The sequence below is a fragment of the Carassius carassius genome, chromosome 47 (genome assembly GCF_963082965.1).
Source record: "Carassius carassius chromosome 47, fCarCar2.1, whole genome shotgun sequence".
In the NCBI taxonomy this organism is placed as follows: domain Eukaryota; kingdom Metazoa; phylum Chordata; class Actinopteri; order Cypriniformes; family Cyprinidae; genus Carassius; species Carassius carassius.
In genome coordinates, this window is record NC_081801.1 from 7,055,997 (window position 1) to 7,072,816 (window position 16,820).

Here is a 16,820-nt window from a genome sequence, read left to right on the forward strand (position 1 = left end):
CGTGGTCTGGCATTGTCATGTTGGAAAATGCAAGGTCTTCCCTGAAAGAGACGACGTCTGGATGGGTGCATATGTTGTTCTAGAACTTTTCAGCATTGATGGTGCCTTTCCAGATGTGTAAGCTGCCCATGCCACACGCACTCATGCAACCCCATACCATCAGAGATGCAGGCTTCTGAACTGAGCGCTGATAACAACTTCGGTTGTCCTTGTCCTCTTTAGTCCGGATGACATGGTGTCCCAGTTTTCCAAAAAGAACTTAAAATTTTGATTTGTCTGACAACAGAACAGTTTTCCATTTTGCCACAGTCCATTTGAAATGAGCCTTGGCCCAGAGAAAACGCCTGCGCTTCTGGATCATGTTTAGATATGGTTTATTTTTTGACCTATAGAGTTTTAGCCGGCAACGGCGAATGGCATGGTGGATTGTGTTCACAGACAATGTTTTCTGGAAGTATTCCTGAGCCCATGTTGTGATTGCCATTACAGTAGCATTCCTGTATGTGATGCAGTGCCTTCTAAGGGCCCGAAGATCACAGGCATCCAGTATGGTTTTCTGGCCTTGACCCTTATGCACAGAGATTGTTCCAGATTCTCTGAATCTTTGGATGATGTTAATAACTGTAGATGATAACTTTTTTCTCTGAGAAACTACTTTCTGATATTACTCCACTATTTTTCGCCGCAGCATTGTGGCAATTGGTGATCCTCTGCCCATCTTGACTTCTGAGAGACACTGCTACTCTGAGAGGCTCTTTTTATAACCTATCACGTTGCCAATTGACCTAATAAGTTGCAAACTTTCCTCCAGCTGTTCCTTATATGTACATTTAACTTTTCCGACCTCTTATTGCTAACTGTCCCAACTTTTTTGGAATGTGTAGCTCTCATGAAATCCAAAATGAGCCAATATTTGGCATGACATTTCAAAATGAATCGGGTTTGTATAGCAGGCTGCAATTGTACACAAAAATAGGAGTAGAAAATTATAAACACACAAAAAAAAAAATATATTACAAAACGTTTTGGGATGACAATCTTTTCTTGCTATTAATTACACAAGAATGAAAATCATGAGATCAGCAATAGTTATTTTACTGACATAAATCAGCATGGATGTGAGGTACCTCAGTCCATTTTGTACCACACGGTTTTTGCATGTTCTCCAGCATGAGCAGGCATGGTTGCACTCAAATATAAGAGGTGGATCCTCATTGCAGAACTCAGGCAGCAGACGGCTCTCCTGACGCCACAAACAAAAAACATTTGAACTCTCGTACTAAAAATCCACATTGCAACATGGTGCTTGGCAATTCAAAACCCGCCACCATGATGCTAGATTACATAGAATGGTTTTCAGGGCATTGGTATGCAGTTTGCTAGGGTGTTCTACATAGTTTCTTACTTTATTATTGTCCATAGATAGTGCTCAGGTCCCCTATTATTTATCTGTTTTATCGCTTAGATAAAGATATCAATATTACCTAAGCTAGTTTAATACTTTAAGTACAATTAACAAACATCTTTAAGTCTGGACATTAGTAACAGTGATATTTGATACTTTTGACTAGACCATTTTGCATTGTCTTGTACTTAGCTAGTTCCACCTCTAGGTGGAGATGTTTTCCAAGTCAAATGACATTAACAGCTAGTAAGCGCTAGTAATTCATGTTACTGCTAGTAAGCGCTAGTTATTCATGTAACTACTAGTAAGCGCTAGTAGACCTAGTAATTCATGTAACTGTGCTTCAAAATTACCCAAATATTCCTAATTTACAGATATAACATGAAGAGAGCTTAGAAATGGACTTACTTTATCATACCAGCAGCGCAGGCTGAGTTGTCCACACATGCAGCTAGCTGAGGAGCAATCGTCTTTACAGACGCAGTACTGCAGAGTGAAATAACAATTATACATCTTTTCCCTGAGATTTATCACTCAGTGTTCTGTCTTAGCTAACCAGCCAACTCAAATTTGAGTTGATTAATTGTTTATTTTATAATCATTGAGCACAATAAAAACAGGAGTTAGCTTGTTTACCTGTAAGTGGGTGATATTTTTGTCAATGTTCATTGGGGACGTCACACAGCTATCAGGGACATATTTGTAGTTGTTAGGACAGGGTTCGCTATCCACCGCATTCACACACGAGATAGGGACTTTCTCGTAGCCTCTGGCGATGTCCCTAAACACAATTACACGGTCATTTAAAAGCTAATTTAGGTCTTAATTCTGATTTAGATAAACATGGCAATACTGTGAGCTGAAGGACAATGAGATATGCAATAAGTGGATCTACCTATTGAGAAGCTTCTCTACAGGGTCAGTCTGGTTGCTGTTAGCTTCTCTCTGCTTTTTGCTGGCTTGAAGGGCGGTCCAAACCTTCGAGTGCTGGCTGGAGCACTCCATGGGCGTCTCTCCCTCTTTGTTCTCAAGGCTTATGTCAGCACCTCGTGACAGAAACAAGCTACAGGTGGCACATAAGAGGTATTTTTAAAAGTTTTTACTAAAAGTAACTACCATTTTCGGAAAACTTTCACATTTTCATCCTTAGTGTTTTAATTCATGGGTTTCAAACAAACCAATTCTAAGGATGAAAAATCACAAGTGTAATCCATCTTCTCTTGTGGCAATATTACATTCAGGACTCCAACCAATCACTGTAACTGCCTGCCAACTGATCAATAATCAAATTTGTCCAGGAAATGATGAGAGCAAGCCTTTATTGCTAGTGTCCAGCTTCAATAAATCTACATGACATTGATCCAGTCTCCAATAAAAAAAATGCAGCTTTAAGCTGATTGGGATCTACACAAGCACCTGATTAGACTGCAGTACATCGGATATGGGTGTAATCCTGCAGTACAGTTATCCTCTAGGAGGAAGGCTCAGACGTCTCTAAGTTGTAAATAAGCCTAGCTCACTACAGACCTGTAAGATTGAAAGGAAGTTTCCCAATCAATCAGTCTGGATCGATAAAACCTAATGGAGGTTTACTCACTTCACACAGTCGAGCCGGCTCTCCCGTGACGCTATGTGCATCGGTGAGTCTCCGTGGATGTTGACGGCGTTCAGATCACACTTTGCATCCAGCAGGATCTCAGCTATCTCCACACAGCCAGAGAATGCCGCCCAGTGTAGACAGATATTTTCCTCCTAGAATCAAAGTTTGCAATTGCAACAGATCAAATACACTGCATTTTAAACCGTCTTTGTCATCTGAACCTATGCAATAATTGAAAATATGACAAAGTGAACTACAAAATACTGTAAAACTGCAGATTTTACTGTAGTTTCCACATATAAAACAAAGCACACAGACCTTGTCTCGGATGTTGATGTCAGCCCCTTTGGAGAGCAACAGTTTTACTTGGTCTACATGTTTGTACTCCGTGGCCCAAATCATGGCTGTCCAACCTCCATCATCCTGGAACAAGAAATGCATCTACATCTCGATATTTTTGACCCCAATGGCTCCCACTGTCCACAACAATACTGAAAGCACCATTAATTGTAAGGAATATCAGGATTTTTACAAAATTGTTTTTCTCACAATTATTATGTAAGAAATACTTTGAAGTTTGAAATAACAAGGACAATGTATATTCATTACAAAAATGCCCATGGCTTTTTAAGGTTTTATTATTTTACATGGGTATAGAAACCACACTTAAAAAAAATTAATAAATAAAAAAGTTAATTTAAATACAAATCATTTTATGGCATCTGGCGGCCCTCTAGTTGAGAACTACTGATATATACCTTAAATCACATAAATAAATAAATAATACTTCAAAGTTAAGATAAAACTTTTTTAAATGGATAAGTGAAAAGTTATTTTGTTATGGTTATTAAAAGCCAAAGAAAAAATGTCCAAAGCAATAAAATATTTTCTACTGTGTACTTTTTAGATGAATTCCAGATTTTTTTTTTTTAATGACTAAAAAACAAATTAACACAAAAAATTGAGAGTGCATCATTAAGGTGCCTTGTAATCTTTGATAAACTCACAACAAGAATCAGTAGGAGTAGTTTTCAGTTGGATGGAGGACTATTGGTGCGGTTGTGAAATTCCTGAGATATGTTTGGCAGAGTCTATTGACTATATGGTGGAAATCCCCCAAAATACCATCTCGCATTCTCAAAATATTTTTTACAAATGTTAAATGTAACAGAAGTTCCAAAACCTGGCAGTTAATATCTACAAGGCCTGTAGACAGCAAATGTTGTACAATGCCAAAATGTCCAGTCTTAGCAGCAAGATGGAGACATGTTGAACCTTCAACATCCTGAAAAGAAAAGAAAAGAAAAGAAAACAGGGTGTGATCAGGCTTCAAACAGAGTGAATGGTTCTCAAAAAGCATTTGATTGAATGTTATGCTAAACTGACTGGCTTATCAACCCTCTTGCTCATGGCAGCTGACCTTGTGAGAGACGATGGCTCCTGCCCTCAGAAGATAGCGTACTGTGTCAAGATGATTGTTCTCACAGGCCTCCATCAGGGAAGTCCGCTGGTCTTCATCACACATGTCAAGGTTTGCACCAGCCTGAAAAAATTACAATGCCAAAGTCATTGAGGTCAAACCTAGTGCGACATATCTTGATAAGTCATAATTGTATATGCAATTGAAATCTGAGAACTACAACAGGGAAAAAAGAAAGCCACATACAGGTGGGGTCTATGGGTGTGGATTAATGATTAATCTTGGAGTCAGCTAATACTATCTCAGTAGCATTTGCCCTCACCTGCACCAGCATATGGCAGACTTCCTGATGACCTGCTTCAGCTGCTACATGGAGCGGTGTGCGTTTGTTTTGGCTCTCCATTTTAAAGTTAGGGTCTATCCCATCCACTGAGAATGACAAAGGAGGTTTCCAGCACAGAGCAGACAACCGTGAATGAGAAATATAACTTTATTCATCTCTCTTACCCAACATCGATAGGACCTTCTGCAGCTCCCCTTGTTTGGCAGAAATGTACAGCTGTTTTGGGTGAAACCGAAGCTTTTTGGGTCTTGGAGTAGAAGAAAAGATGGGAATGAGTCAGTGCAAGTTGTACAAGACTTTATAATGACTGAACCCCATGTTAATATGGAAAATGTGGCCATAATCAAAGGCTATAATAGATGGTTTTCTTACTTCTCTGCATCTAGAGCCAGAAGGACACTTTCCAGAGTTTCCTTAGGTGGTCCTGGTGGAGGTCCGGTTCCAGATCCAACTGCAGGTCCGGTTCTGAAGCCCAAAGGTGACACAGATGTGTCTTGTGTCTGTGGAGGTTTGGCAAAGGTGCTATCTGCTTTGCCCTCTCCAAGAATAGCAAGCCGAGTGGACCTTTATTGACCAACAAATCAATTTTAACCCAAAAGTTTAAGAAACAAACACAAAAATCCTACAAGGTCCTAGGTAGAAAGTCCTACCTAGGTACATAACATTTAACAGCTTGCACATACCCTCCAGTGGTGGTGTCTGCTTTGCCCTCTGAGGTGCTGGGTTTGCAGGAGCCGTGGGTGAGAGGCACAGTAGACGTCGTATCGGCCTTGGCAATGGTGACCTCTTTTGCCTTGCTGACTTCCTCTCCGCAGTGTGGACAAAAGCTCTGACCGTTGAGCACCGAGGCACAGGCTCGATGAAACCGATGGGAGATGTTCACCTCTGGCTGACACTCCATGAAGACGCCCTACACGATGGCCACATGAAATACCTTTGAGTGTTTTGCTCAAATGTGGCTGAAGTAAAAACTCTGGAGCTTTTCAGACACATGCACTCAGTCATGAATTTCTTGGCCATTGGCTTGTCATGCTGAAACCCAATCAAAAACCTAAAACGTTCTCTTGGGTAAAGCCAAAGACTCACGGCTCTGCAAAAGAAGCCACAGCCTGGGCAGCACTGATGTTTGACCATCCCCGTACGATGGTCCTCACACAATACCAGCAGTTGGACAGAGTTTGAAGGCCTCATCATCTCGTGCTTCAGCACTGCACTCTGACAACGACTCAGCTACCCCCAGAACAACAGGGAACCAGTTAGAATAAAGTTCATAACCTCGTCTTTTAAAAAGAGTAAAAAACGTATAATGTAACATGAAACATGACAATACAGAAAAAGAAGATGCCAAGTATTCAGCAGTTAGATGAATCCTAGGACCCTCTGTACTGAACCAAATTATTCACCAAAACTGGTACTCATATTCAGATGGTATATAGCAGGTGTTCTTAACTCTGGCCTTTAAGGTCCAGTTTTCTGCACATCAAACACACTTGAACAAGCTAATAAAAATCTTCAGGATTACTAGAAACGCAGGTGAGTTGGATCAAAAAGTGAGAGCCAGAGCTTGTGGACCTCGAGAACTCAAAGACATCAAGGGCCAGAGTTGAGTACCCATTATATATAGTGAGATAATGTACTCCTGAAAATGCAATCACTGTCACCAGCACTGTTTTACATATTCACAAGGGTAACCATCTCACCTGGCCATCAATGCTCTCTGTGGCCATACACTTCCTGTCTGCAAGTGTGAGAATCTCTCGGCTCTTGGGCATCTCCATTCGACAGCTGCAAAGGGGCAGTTCCTGCACCATGTCGGTGTCGGTGCTCTCCACTGACCCTGAAACAGCTAAGAAACACCATCTGTAAGACTCTAATAATTCTGAAAGAGCTTAAAAGACCATCATTTTGCAAACACAGAAGGCAAGAAGTGAATGTTACTTCATAATCAGATGTATATCAATGAAAAATATTTTATTGATTGTACAAACTGCTTAGGATTACACTTCAATAGATACATGACCACCAGGGGGCACCATATCAGTTGAGTCTTGATGACTCATTTTTTCCAAGATGGAGGCCACCACAAAGGCCTTACAACACAAATTTACACAAACGTGCCTTTTCAAGACTCTGAGATCGAAACCAATCAGATGGTAAAGCCTAAGACATAAAATACGTATTTGCAACTAGATGAAGCAGTCAATTTCTACTTTTAACTTCAAGTTAATTTAACAGATTGCAACTTGAAGAGAATACATACTTCTATCGCATTAAACAAGAAAGGCTTCTCATTGCACTTCATCATAAAGTGAAAAAGCAAACCATCATTTTCATCTATAAGATCATCCACTGCTATCCCAAGTTAAATACCCCAAAATGTATATAATAATAATAATAATTCAGGATTTCATTTCACCTGTACTCTGAGATGTCAGTAAGGCTTCCTGTGCTGCTAGGTTGAGGGAGTCTAATGGGACTTCTTTATACTCTTTCCTGTTCTCAGAAAGAGCAGAGGGGGAGCTCTGGCTCTCAGATTGAGACTGGGACTCCATTCCTGGAGTTATGATGGGACAGATTTGTAAATTAAAGTCATTGACAGCTGAGGTGATGCCCTACAGCAGTTATTCCAGAAAAGCAGGCATTTTAACATTTACTGTACCTGATAGTCCTTCTGTTTTCGCTTTCAATTTCCTCTTGCGTTTCCTTGATGGTCGGAGCCAGGCATGGTCCCCCTTGACTTTCTTTTTCCATTTCTTTTTCAAACTGGACTCTGAACTCTGAGGAGGACAGAAGGAACTGAAAGTCCGCAAACTGAAACGAAGCATTATCTCAGGAACCTCAAATCAGATCCTGTGGAACTGGTCTCAAAGCACTGTGTGCAAATAAATCTTGGTTATGCTGTGTCTTCTGATAGAATGTTTGTGATCTCACCAAGTCTGATTCATCCCCTTCCTCTTCACCCTCTGGTGACTCCTCAGACTCCTGTTCTTCTTCAAGAGGCTTTTGTAGGAAAAATTAACAAATAAACATCCTTTCAGAGGAATGTAAAGATTAGATGCTACTCAGCTTGTTCACAGAATCAGTGAACAAGCCATTTGGACAAAAAAATCCAGGAAACAACCAACAAGATTAGAAAAAAAAACAATGGATGAGAAAAATTTTCCATTGGCTCATGAGCTTTGTTGTTGAAATTCCCACCTGAGAGACTGAATCTATCTTAGGTCCCTCCTGAGACGATTTAGCTCCATCCACTCTGACCAGCTCCTCATCCTCCTCAGTGTCTTCTCCCTCCTCTGATTCTTCTTCATCAGACTCATTCTCTATTCTCTCGCCATTTACATGCACCGTTTCCTTTGACTGCTGCAAAGCCAAGGAATAAGAAGACTGGCATTAGATGTCAACGGTCACATGTCTTGGCTTTAAGAAGTACAGAAAATTTCAACCAATTAGCAATGCAAAAATATTAAGATAAGAATACTAATGGTCAAGTCTCAGTCTAACAATCAAAGCAACTACTCAAAGAATACTTTTAACAACAGTATAGATGATAGTTTTCACTCTTTAGGTTTGAATCTGTTGGTCCGATCTCTGACCTGAGGGTTGGGTGGAGACTGGGACATACGCTGAAACATCTCCAGAACTGTGCGTTGTTTCAAAACTTTATTTTTCTTCTTGGGCACAAGACTATACATTCCCATCTTTCTTTTCTTCTTCCTTGACACGGCTGCTACTGAGGGAGAGACAGGTCTGGGTTCAACTTTCAATGCATAAAGAGAGAATTCTGGTATATAGGCTTGTTTTTAAGCACTTGTTTCTTTGTAAAAAGCAATCTGACAATTTCCATGAAAAACTGTAAAATGTAGGTTAGATTATCTGCATTTCAATTTGAACTTGAACCTTGAACTTGTTTGAACTTGTTTGATGTTAAGTCAAATATAATTGATGAACATGTTGCTGCCAATTTGGTGCAATCAAAACTAGTAGCTGAGGTAAGCTGTATATTTTGTTAATTTTAATATGTTATCTGATGCATATAAAATGCAATACTTAATTTAATTTTAATTAAAACGATACAAAAAAAAAATACTAAAACAAATGAAAGACTTAATTATTTGATATTAAAACATAACATTAAGCGACCTAAAAATACTGGGAAATTAGCACAATGGAATAACCAACAATGGCCAGTATTAAAAAAAATACGTATTAATTATATTGTTCCTTCAATAATAGCGATATATTGAACTTTTTACATAGATATTTGTAAATAAAATGTGAATGCAATACCACATCCAAAAAGCTTTAGAGTGACAAGGTTTGTTGGAAACAAAGAAAGGCAATACAGTGTATAACCTGTTTGTGGCTTTGCTGGTGTGGTGTTCAGTACAGATGTGGTGTCAGTTTGGCTTTGAGGTAGCTGATTCTGGATTGGAGATGGCTGAGGCTGCACTGCCTCCGGTTTACCCAGACTGTCATCTTTCACCATGACTGGCTCCTTATTTTCCCTATTCAAAAGCTAAACGAGGAACAGAAATGCTATTATATGTATACATGATCATGATTCATGGACAAAAAAAAAAAAAAGACCAAAACAACATTGTGGGCTTTTCAGTGCTGAATGCACTGCAGTCATGACTAGTGCAGCTGTCGTGTAATTTTTCATTCTGGTAAATCTTCATTACCTTTAGTGTCTGGTTTGAGGCCGGCCTTGACATAGTTTTGCGTGCGCGATGTATTGTTGGTGGTGGTGTATTTGATACTATGCCGTTTTTAGTCTCTGTTTCCGGTTGTCTCTCTGTTGGGCTCGGCCCTGGGCTTGCAGCACTGTTTGAAGAACCCTGATCTGGGGGTCGCAATGTAGAAGCTGAAGTTGGCGAGCTTTTAGTCCCATGCCCCAATGTGGAACCCCCAATGGGAGACCAGTTAGTCCTGTGTGGGGTTGACACTTCCTGCTGTTTGCTTAGAATATATCCATTACTGCCCACGGTAGAACCGTGGGGTGGCTTAGTCTCTAACAGTCCATTCTCCATGGTTGAGGATCGGGCTGGGGACCCTTGTGCAGACTGGTTCTGTTCAGTTCTCTTTGTGTCCATATTTTCATAAGTCCCATTCAGCTCAGTGGTCTCTCTGAGAGGGTCGGCTTGGCTGTTTGAGCGATCTTCATCTCCTCCTATAAGAAACAGAACAGAAAAAGATTCTTAAGAGTTAAGGGGTTGTTCCAGGTTCAAAACAATTTGGCACATCATATTGTTAAAAATAAAGCAAAATTTGTGCTTGGAATAAAAGTAAGAGACTCACAATGGAAGTAAACAATCCCAGAGACAAGAAACTAATATTTTGTTAAAATACAATACAAATAAATAAAATAATTAAAATAATAATAATAATAATAATAAATGTGATGGTTTTCCAAAAAAACAACTTTTGTTTTTAAATAAAACACTTAAGAAAGAGTCAAAATGTTTTAAGACATGGCTATTGAGACTGAAACGAGTCAAAATGTTGCCATCAACAATATATCATAAATGCTCATGTATCAAAATAAATTCAGTATTTACCCTCCTCTTGATCAGTGTGAGACTCTTTTGTCCCCTCGGACTTCATGCTTTCCCTCTTGCCTGAATTCCCATTGGCCAAACTGGAGGGCTGGAAACAAGCACACAGTTGAATTACTGGGTTTCCATAATATATGTAATACCATGGTTAAAAATTTGTATGTGCGAACTATGCGTATCAAAGCAGTAATTAATAATATGCCTCCTAAAGAGAAGGGAGAGAATGCATGAAGCCAATTGATGAAACTTTACAATGTCCAAGCCAGGCTGATGGGAGGAATAACCAGTCTAAAACAATTAAAGCGGTAATGAGAATGAAAGCGGATCAAATTAGAATTTGGATCGAAATTAAAGGACCCCCTATTTCTAAAAATAGCATATAATCATCATTGCCACTGCCAACAAAACAGAAAAAAAGAAAAACACGGAGACATCCCTTGGGAATATGAGAGGCTTATCCCAAAGTTTCAGTCTAAACAACATCTGAACAACAAGGGCTTTGAGCTGTCAATCACTCCTGAGTCAAGGTAATATCTTCAAGAGATTCAATATCTCCCAATGTATTAAGCCATGACTGGTTTCAACCGAATCCTAGGTTCATTACATAAAAAAAATATATCCAATAATAATAAAAAAAACAAGTCATGTCATGACCAGAAAGCGAGTGGACACTGAGGCCCAGTATGCTCTTGCTCCTTAATTGCACTATTTTCTCTCTCTCTCTCTCATTTTACATGTTCTGGTTGAATTGGTCCTTTTCGTTCTTGGCTACCGGTCCACCGGAAGTGACAGCTTGATCCATAGCTTGATAATGTCCATGTTCCACTCCCTCTTGCTACGTGAAACAAAACAAGCCACAACAAAAAAAAAAATCCCTGTTTCAGTAAGTAGATTCAAAGCCAAATTTGGGAAAGTGCTAAGACTTCATGGAAAGTCCTCTCTAAAGGTGCATCGAGAGTCCAAACTGCCAACATCAGATGTTTCACATCCTTGAGATCTAACAAAATCACAAGAAAACGCAACTAGAAAGAGTGTCCTTATGCCCAGGTCTTGTTCCTAAAGACAATGTTCCTCTACAGGACTCCCATACAGTCGGACAGAACAGATCAAGCTTTCTTTGGCCTAGGAAGACACCTGAGATCATGTGTAATCCTTTGAACTACTACTGAACTTACTACCACATCCCAAGCAGCCAGGAGAAACCTGGAACAACGTCAGGTGATCACCTGCATCAAGGATTTCAGCTTCACCCAATACGCTTGTCACTGAAGAAGCAAGTTTACAATAAACCCTGAACAGGAAACAAACAGCAAAGTAGAGGTGATGAGATAGACTTGTTTTTTTTTTGTCTGGAAGCAAAGACAGATGTCCTCGAGCCATGCAACGGAAGTGCATCCAGTCTCACTCACATACCAGCTTCCAACTACTGGAGTGAATCTCTGCAGCCAGGCTCAAAAAGGAAGAGGTAGGTCACAGGGTGCAGTAATTACAAGCAAATCCGAGCTTTCTCCCACCGTTTGTCCCCTCCCCCACCACAGCCTCGATCCCCAGACCTCATCTGATTGGCAGACACACCGGCTGCCTTCCGTTGCACAGCCAGAAAATGTCTGCCGTTCTATGGAGCTGCTCTTGCAACAAAGGAGGTTGTGTGGCTTTCTGTTCCTCTCTCTCGCCACCAGGGGAGCCACTTCATAATAAGAGTCCCCCCTTTCCCTGCCAAAACCAAGCAAGATCTGCCCCACTGACAATACAAAGACCCCATCACACCTTATCAAACCAGCCCAACAGATTGTGGTTAAACTCCGAGGTCTGCCACGTCGGCATCATTGTGTCTTACCAGCATTCAGCTGCATCTCTGATGAAGACATACCTTGGTTATTACAAAACGTCTCTTGTTTTGAGAGCACCCTTTTAAGCAACAATTCTAACACAAATCCTTGAACTTGAGCTGTGTTTCCCAACCATTTTTGTCTTCTGTGCCTCAACTGCCCCATCAGTAAGGCTCAAGCATCCCTCCATCCCCAGTAACAGCAAATTTATTCATGAACGGAATCCAGATTAACAAGTCATTTGCAGTCTTTGTATAGTCTTTGCATGTAATTAGCATCAAAGCTCAAATTATACAAGCAAAACACACAGTCATTAGTAAAAACATTAATGAGAAGATGAGTAAAGAAATCTGCTTCTGTCTGAAGTCTGTCTATGAAATACCATACTACTTAATTCTATTGCTTTAATAAGTAATAATGCATTAATTAATGACAAAAACAAAAAAGAAGATTTATCATATTATTTAAATCAATTGACAGTCATAATAATTCTGTTTGAAGTCATAATGTTTGTTGAATAAGTTTAATACAGCAAAATCTAAATCCTTCAGGTGCCCACTAGAACCTGGTTTGGATCACTGGTTTAAATTTCTTAACAAATAAGTTCAGGGCATTATTTTACTTATCTTAGAAAAATATTCTTAAAGCAAAGAGAGAAAAGCTGAAGAGACCTTCTTGGCACATGAGAAAAATAGTCTCCGGAAATATAAATATTTCAAATATCTAACAATAGTTTAAGAACCCATAATATATAGACTGACACAGTGTTGTCTAGTTGGTCTCAACTGTCAACTAATAACAGCAGACTAACCGTTATCTAGATAATCCCTTTTTTTTCTTATTTTCTTTTAAATTTAATTAGCCAGTAAAAGTTCACTCATGGAAAACTGCTAGAATAGAGTGATTAATACGACCTCTCACTCAATCTCCCTCTGTAAGACATTGCACTTCATTTTGTTGGACAACGGGGAGAAATGCATTCAGACCCAAACACAAAGAGTGTGCACTAGCTTCGGATGTTAAAGGGAATTTATCAGCACACCAAGTTCCCTTCAACATACAAAACTAAAACCAGTCTAGACTGGCATTTCAGAGGCCTACATGCAAGGATATGAACAAATGCAAATCTGCAGCTGATTTCAAGAGAATCTGCACCATCACCATGTTGCCCAAACGTCACAGATGATCTGACCTAACCACAGCTAGTATATCCCACACTCTTGGCATTTCTAGCATGCGTGGCGGTTTTCAGTGCTACCATTCACAGTTTCACAGGAAAAACAACTTGGCACAGCCACATTAAAAATGATCAACAACCAAAAAGAGCTGCATTTCCCATCATTTCCCATTCACAGAATCTCCCCAAATCATGTCAAGCCCTTTTATGTTATCATTATACTGTAAACCATCACCTTGAATATTAACTCCAGTGATCTTTTCGTCGCCAAAACATGTTCCAAGCAGACCAGCTGAAATGGATCCCAGATATCAGATCCAACATTCCTCTCATTGAGAGAAAAGCATTTGACTGTGATTATCCAGTTGTTTCCCTGGACCTCCCCCTACAGGCCAAAGAGGGAACATGCTCAGTAGAGGAAAGAGGAGGGAAGGGCCTTCTGCTCCTTTCCACCATTTTGTAACCACAGTGTTTACTGATACAACGAGCCAGACAGGGAATGTTTTCCACTGGATATGGGGTGCTGGACTGGGATTTGGGTGGATTAGGGATATCAGACCAACAGCTATGTGTGGCGAGCAACACATTTAGAGTTTAAATACAAAAATCGAGATATAATATAGGAGTAAAAACTGATTTTATATCAAATATCTCCATTTTATGATGCTAAAAAGTATACATGCACATATAAGACTAGTAATTTATTTCGTAAAAATAAATTCTCAGTAATTATCTGGATATCACCCACTTCATATAATTGTCAATGGAGAATCGCAATATCTTTGTAATTGCAGCATTACTTTTCAACTCTCCACCAATAAACAGGTTCTTCCATTCCACATGCATACGATCAGCTTCTCTGGTATCTGCTAAGAATTAAACAGCCACCCGGTGGGATTTTTTAAGAGTTGACTTCATTAATCTGAGCTGTGGATTCAGAGGTGATGGTGACCCAGGTTTGTATCATACCATTCAGTTGCAGAGATCAAAGTGCAAACAACAAAACCCCATGAGGATTTTGTTGACCTCGTCTTCCTAATAGTTTTGACATACACCGAAAGCCGAGAGCACAATTTCTTAATGAGGACGTATGAAATAATGAGAGTGCTTAAAATGAATTGCACCTTCATTTCAGTTTAATATGCGTGCAACCAAACGCCGAGCCAAAGTGACCGTACAGTTTGTCAGCTGTGGCTGTGGCTCACACATGAATGGCAATCAATGAAGATACCAAAATACAAGCCAAGACACAGGAGACCAATGCATTCAAATGCAACAAATGAGTTTGCCCCACAAAAACACAAAAGGATTTCATCATACATTACAAAATATGGCCAAAATGCATGTAGCAACAAAATAAAAAATTAAACTCAACATGACTTTATGCCTGTTTGGTCAATTCACATTTGGAGAAGGTTGGGAAACAACAACAGGCCTCATTCTTTAGTTCTACAGCAAAGACTAACCACTAAACTGTGTCATCAGTCTTGTCACACAACCTGTTTCTTGTTAAAGCCTCTCTGCAACTGGACGGTTTCAAATAGTTCTCTTAGGAAACATACAAAAAGAAAGTTTTCAGATTTACTGTAGTCTCCTCGTACTGGCAGCCTAGGTTCTCACAACAGGCCCAGGCCTGCACATTTTTTTTCTTCCTGAATAATATGTCTATGTTTGGAAGAGCATACTACAACACTACTTACCATTTCTGCAGTATATGGTATGCATACCATGAAAATTATGCATGAAATAAAGTTACCAACATTTATGGCAACATGTGCAAATACAACAGAGCAAACAATGAAAAATACTGCATCCCACAATGCATTGCCTCTACAATTGACGACCTGCCTGTTCCAGTGTGACGAATCAACCAAAAGAACATCAGAAAACATCAAACATCAGCCATTTGATCTGACTGCTAAAAAAAAAAAAAAAAAAATAGCAATATAAAATATTTATTTTCAAAACAGTACTGCACTAGTTTCATAAAAAATGTGTGTGAAGTTTGACAATGTAACATAATAAAAATTGAAAAGTTTATAGTGGTACAATGTCTACAGTTTCAAATGCTAATCAAAGTCGACAAGAAGCAGAAACTGTGATCGTCTTTTTGTGATGTATATCCAAGTGAAACAGCTTCTCGAATGAGAATTGTTTTTTTGATTTTGCCAATCTAATATTGTTTGGATTGTTAACAACACTGAACCAGTGCAATACGTAATTGAAGAAGAGATATCGTTATGAAGACATTTTTTTTTTTTTACAAAGGAACAGGAATTAAAAAAATAAATAACAACATGCACAGAAGAATCATTTATGATACCTGCAAAATTCCATAAAAAAAAATGAATAAGAACCAAAAATTTTGATTTCATTGTGACTATTAAAGAATTCTAAAAGCCAGCGTGCAAAACATTTTGGGATGCTTGCTAGGTCTCCACTGTTTAAAGACATCTAAAATTCTCTGGATCCAGATCAATGAAGATATCAAAACAGGCAGAATGAGCAAATACAAACTAAAAGGTCCAGGATGTCAAAAGAGATGTTTCAAAATGAGATGCAAGCATATAAAACTCAACCACCACTTGCTTGCTGCCCAGTATTCAGAAACCACTCCTCTTCCCTTGCTTTATATTTCTCTGTAGTTTTGTGCCAACAGAAGCAGCAACCATCTGACCACAAACGCTATTAATCCCCAGGATTTTTTCTCAAGACTTCAAACATTGACTCAGACCTCTGTGAAGGAGGGAAAAGCCACTGTTGATGGTTTCAAGCTCAAACGGATTTTGACACTGCATGCAACTGTTTCAGCTAAGAGGGCCGTTGACTACAGCACTGGCTGAAAGCTTAAGAGGAAGACTGGATGCCATATTTCAGTCATTTCTCAGAGCGTTCCTCTCCTCTGAACATCAATGGACTGAAAGTGATGAGATGAGATGAGATGAGATGAGATGAGTAAGTGATGACAAAACACAAGGAAACAAGATGACGAGTCTCAAATGATGCACATTCAGAACCAGCGTGATGAAGAACCCAAGCACTGAGTAACTGAAGGTTCCTCCATTGGTTTCATACCTGCTTTCACAACGATGGCCTCCACTGAGGGAGAAAGAGCTTCGAGCTGACTGCTTCTCTTTTCTTTCTCCTCCCGCATGCAAGCATTCAACCGGCTTGTTGATCATGTGACCCAGAGGCTCCCTCTGTCGGTTAAGCTAGCTAAAGTTCACACTGAGCATGCCCAGTCAGTTCAAATTTCCGTTTTTTTTTTCTCCTGAGAGCAGGGCAACAACGAATTCAGGCAGCCATTTCATTGCTAGAAAGGAGCAGGAAATGTATAGTGAAGCCATAGAAACATGAAGCTCTGCTGGCTAGCACAGGAATCAGGAGCAAGACTGTGTTATTCTTTATATGCTGTCGTCTCTCAAGAGGTCTTTATCTCTTCTGAGTCCCTTAGTAGGGCACAGATGTCACAAGAGACACAAGGCCCAGAG

The 16,820-nt window shown here is 39.6% G+C and overlaps 1 protein-coding gene across 9 annotated transcripts in view; it reads right to left on the reverse strand.

Annotated features, from left to right (window-relative positions):
- The window catches only part of LOC132130873 (histone-lysine N-methyltransferase EHMT1-like), a 33,604-nt gene that overhangs the window by 6,102 nt on the left and 10,682 nt on the right, over nucleotides 1–16,820 (reverse strand). For 2 of the 9 annotated variants that reach the window (XM_059542710.1, XM_059542709.1), the window contains exons 2-23: nucleotides 10,327–10,414; nucleotides 9,451–9,938; nucleotides 9,122–9,284; nucleotides 8,362–8,525; nucleotides 7,967–8,125; nucleotides 7,700–7,768; nucleotides 7,428–7,545; nucleotides 7,185–7,322; nucleotides 6,469–6,614; nucleotides 5,855–5,998; nucleotides 5,452–5,678; nucleotides 5,141–5,332; nucleotides 4,933–5,015; nucleotides 4,748–4,854; nucleotides 4,426–4,548; nucleotides 4,189–4,290; nucleotides 3,324–3,428; nucleotides 3,003–3,157; nucleotides 2,301–2,468; nucleotides 2,042–2,186; nucleotides 1,814–1,891; nucleotides 1,128–1,243 (exon numbers count right to left, since the gene is read on the reverse strand). In XM_059542710.1, coding sequence (XP_059398693.1) covers nucleotides 1,128–1,243; nucleotides 1,814–1,891; nucleotides 2,042–2,186; nucleotides 2,301–2,468; nucleotides 3,003–3,157; nucleotides 3,324–3,428; nucleotides 4,189–4,290; nucleotides 4,426–4,548; nucleotides 4,748–4,854; nucleotides 4,933–5,015; nucleotides 5,141–5,332; nucleotides 5,452–5,678; nucleotides 5,855–5,998; nucleotides 6,469–6,614; nucleotides 7,185–7,322; nucleotides 7,428–7,545; nucleotides 7,700–7,768; nucleotides 7,967–8,125; nucleotides 8,362–8,525; nucleotides 9,122–9,284; nucleotides 9,451–9,938; nucleotides 10,327–10,414 — 3,278 coding nt within the window. Of the gene's footprint in view, nucleotides 1–1,127; nucleotides 1,244–1,813; nucleotides 1,892–2,041; nucleotides 2,187–2,300; nucleotides 2,469–3,002; nucleotides 3,158–3,323; nucleotides 3,429–4,188; nucleotides 4,291–4,425; nucleotides 4,549–4,747; nucleotides 4,855–4,932; nucleotides 5,016–5,140; nucleotides 5,333–5,451; nucleotides 5,679–5,854; nucleotides 5,999–6,468; nucleotides 6,615–7,184; nucleotides 7,323–7,427; nucleotides 7,546–7,699; nucleotides 7,769–7,966; nucleotides 8,126–8,361; nucleotides 8,526–9,121; nucleotides 9,285–9,450; nucleotides 9,939–10,326; nucleotides 10,415–11,498; nucleotides 11,523–11,549; nucleotides 11,717–11,736; nucleotides 11,843–16,404; nucleotides 16,510–16,820 lie in introns of those variants that run through there. The other 7 variants (XM_059542714.1, XM_059542715.1, XM_059542713.1 and 4 more) reach the window with 7 other exon arrangements.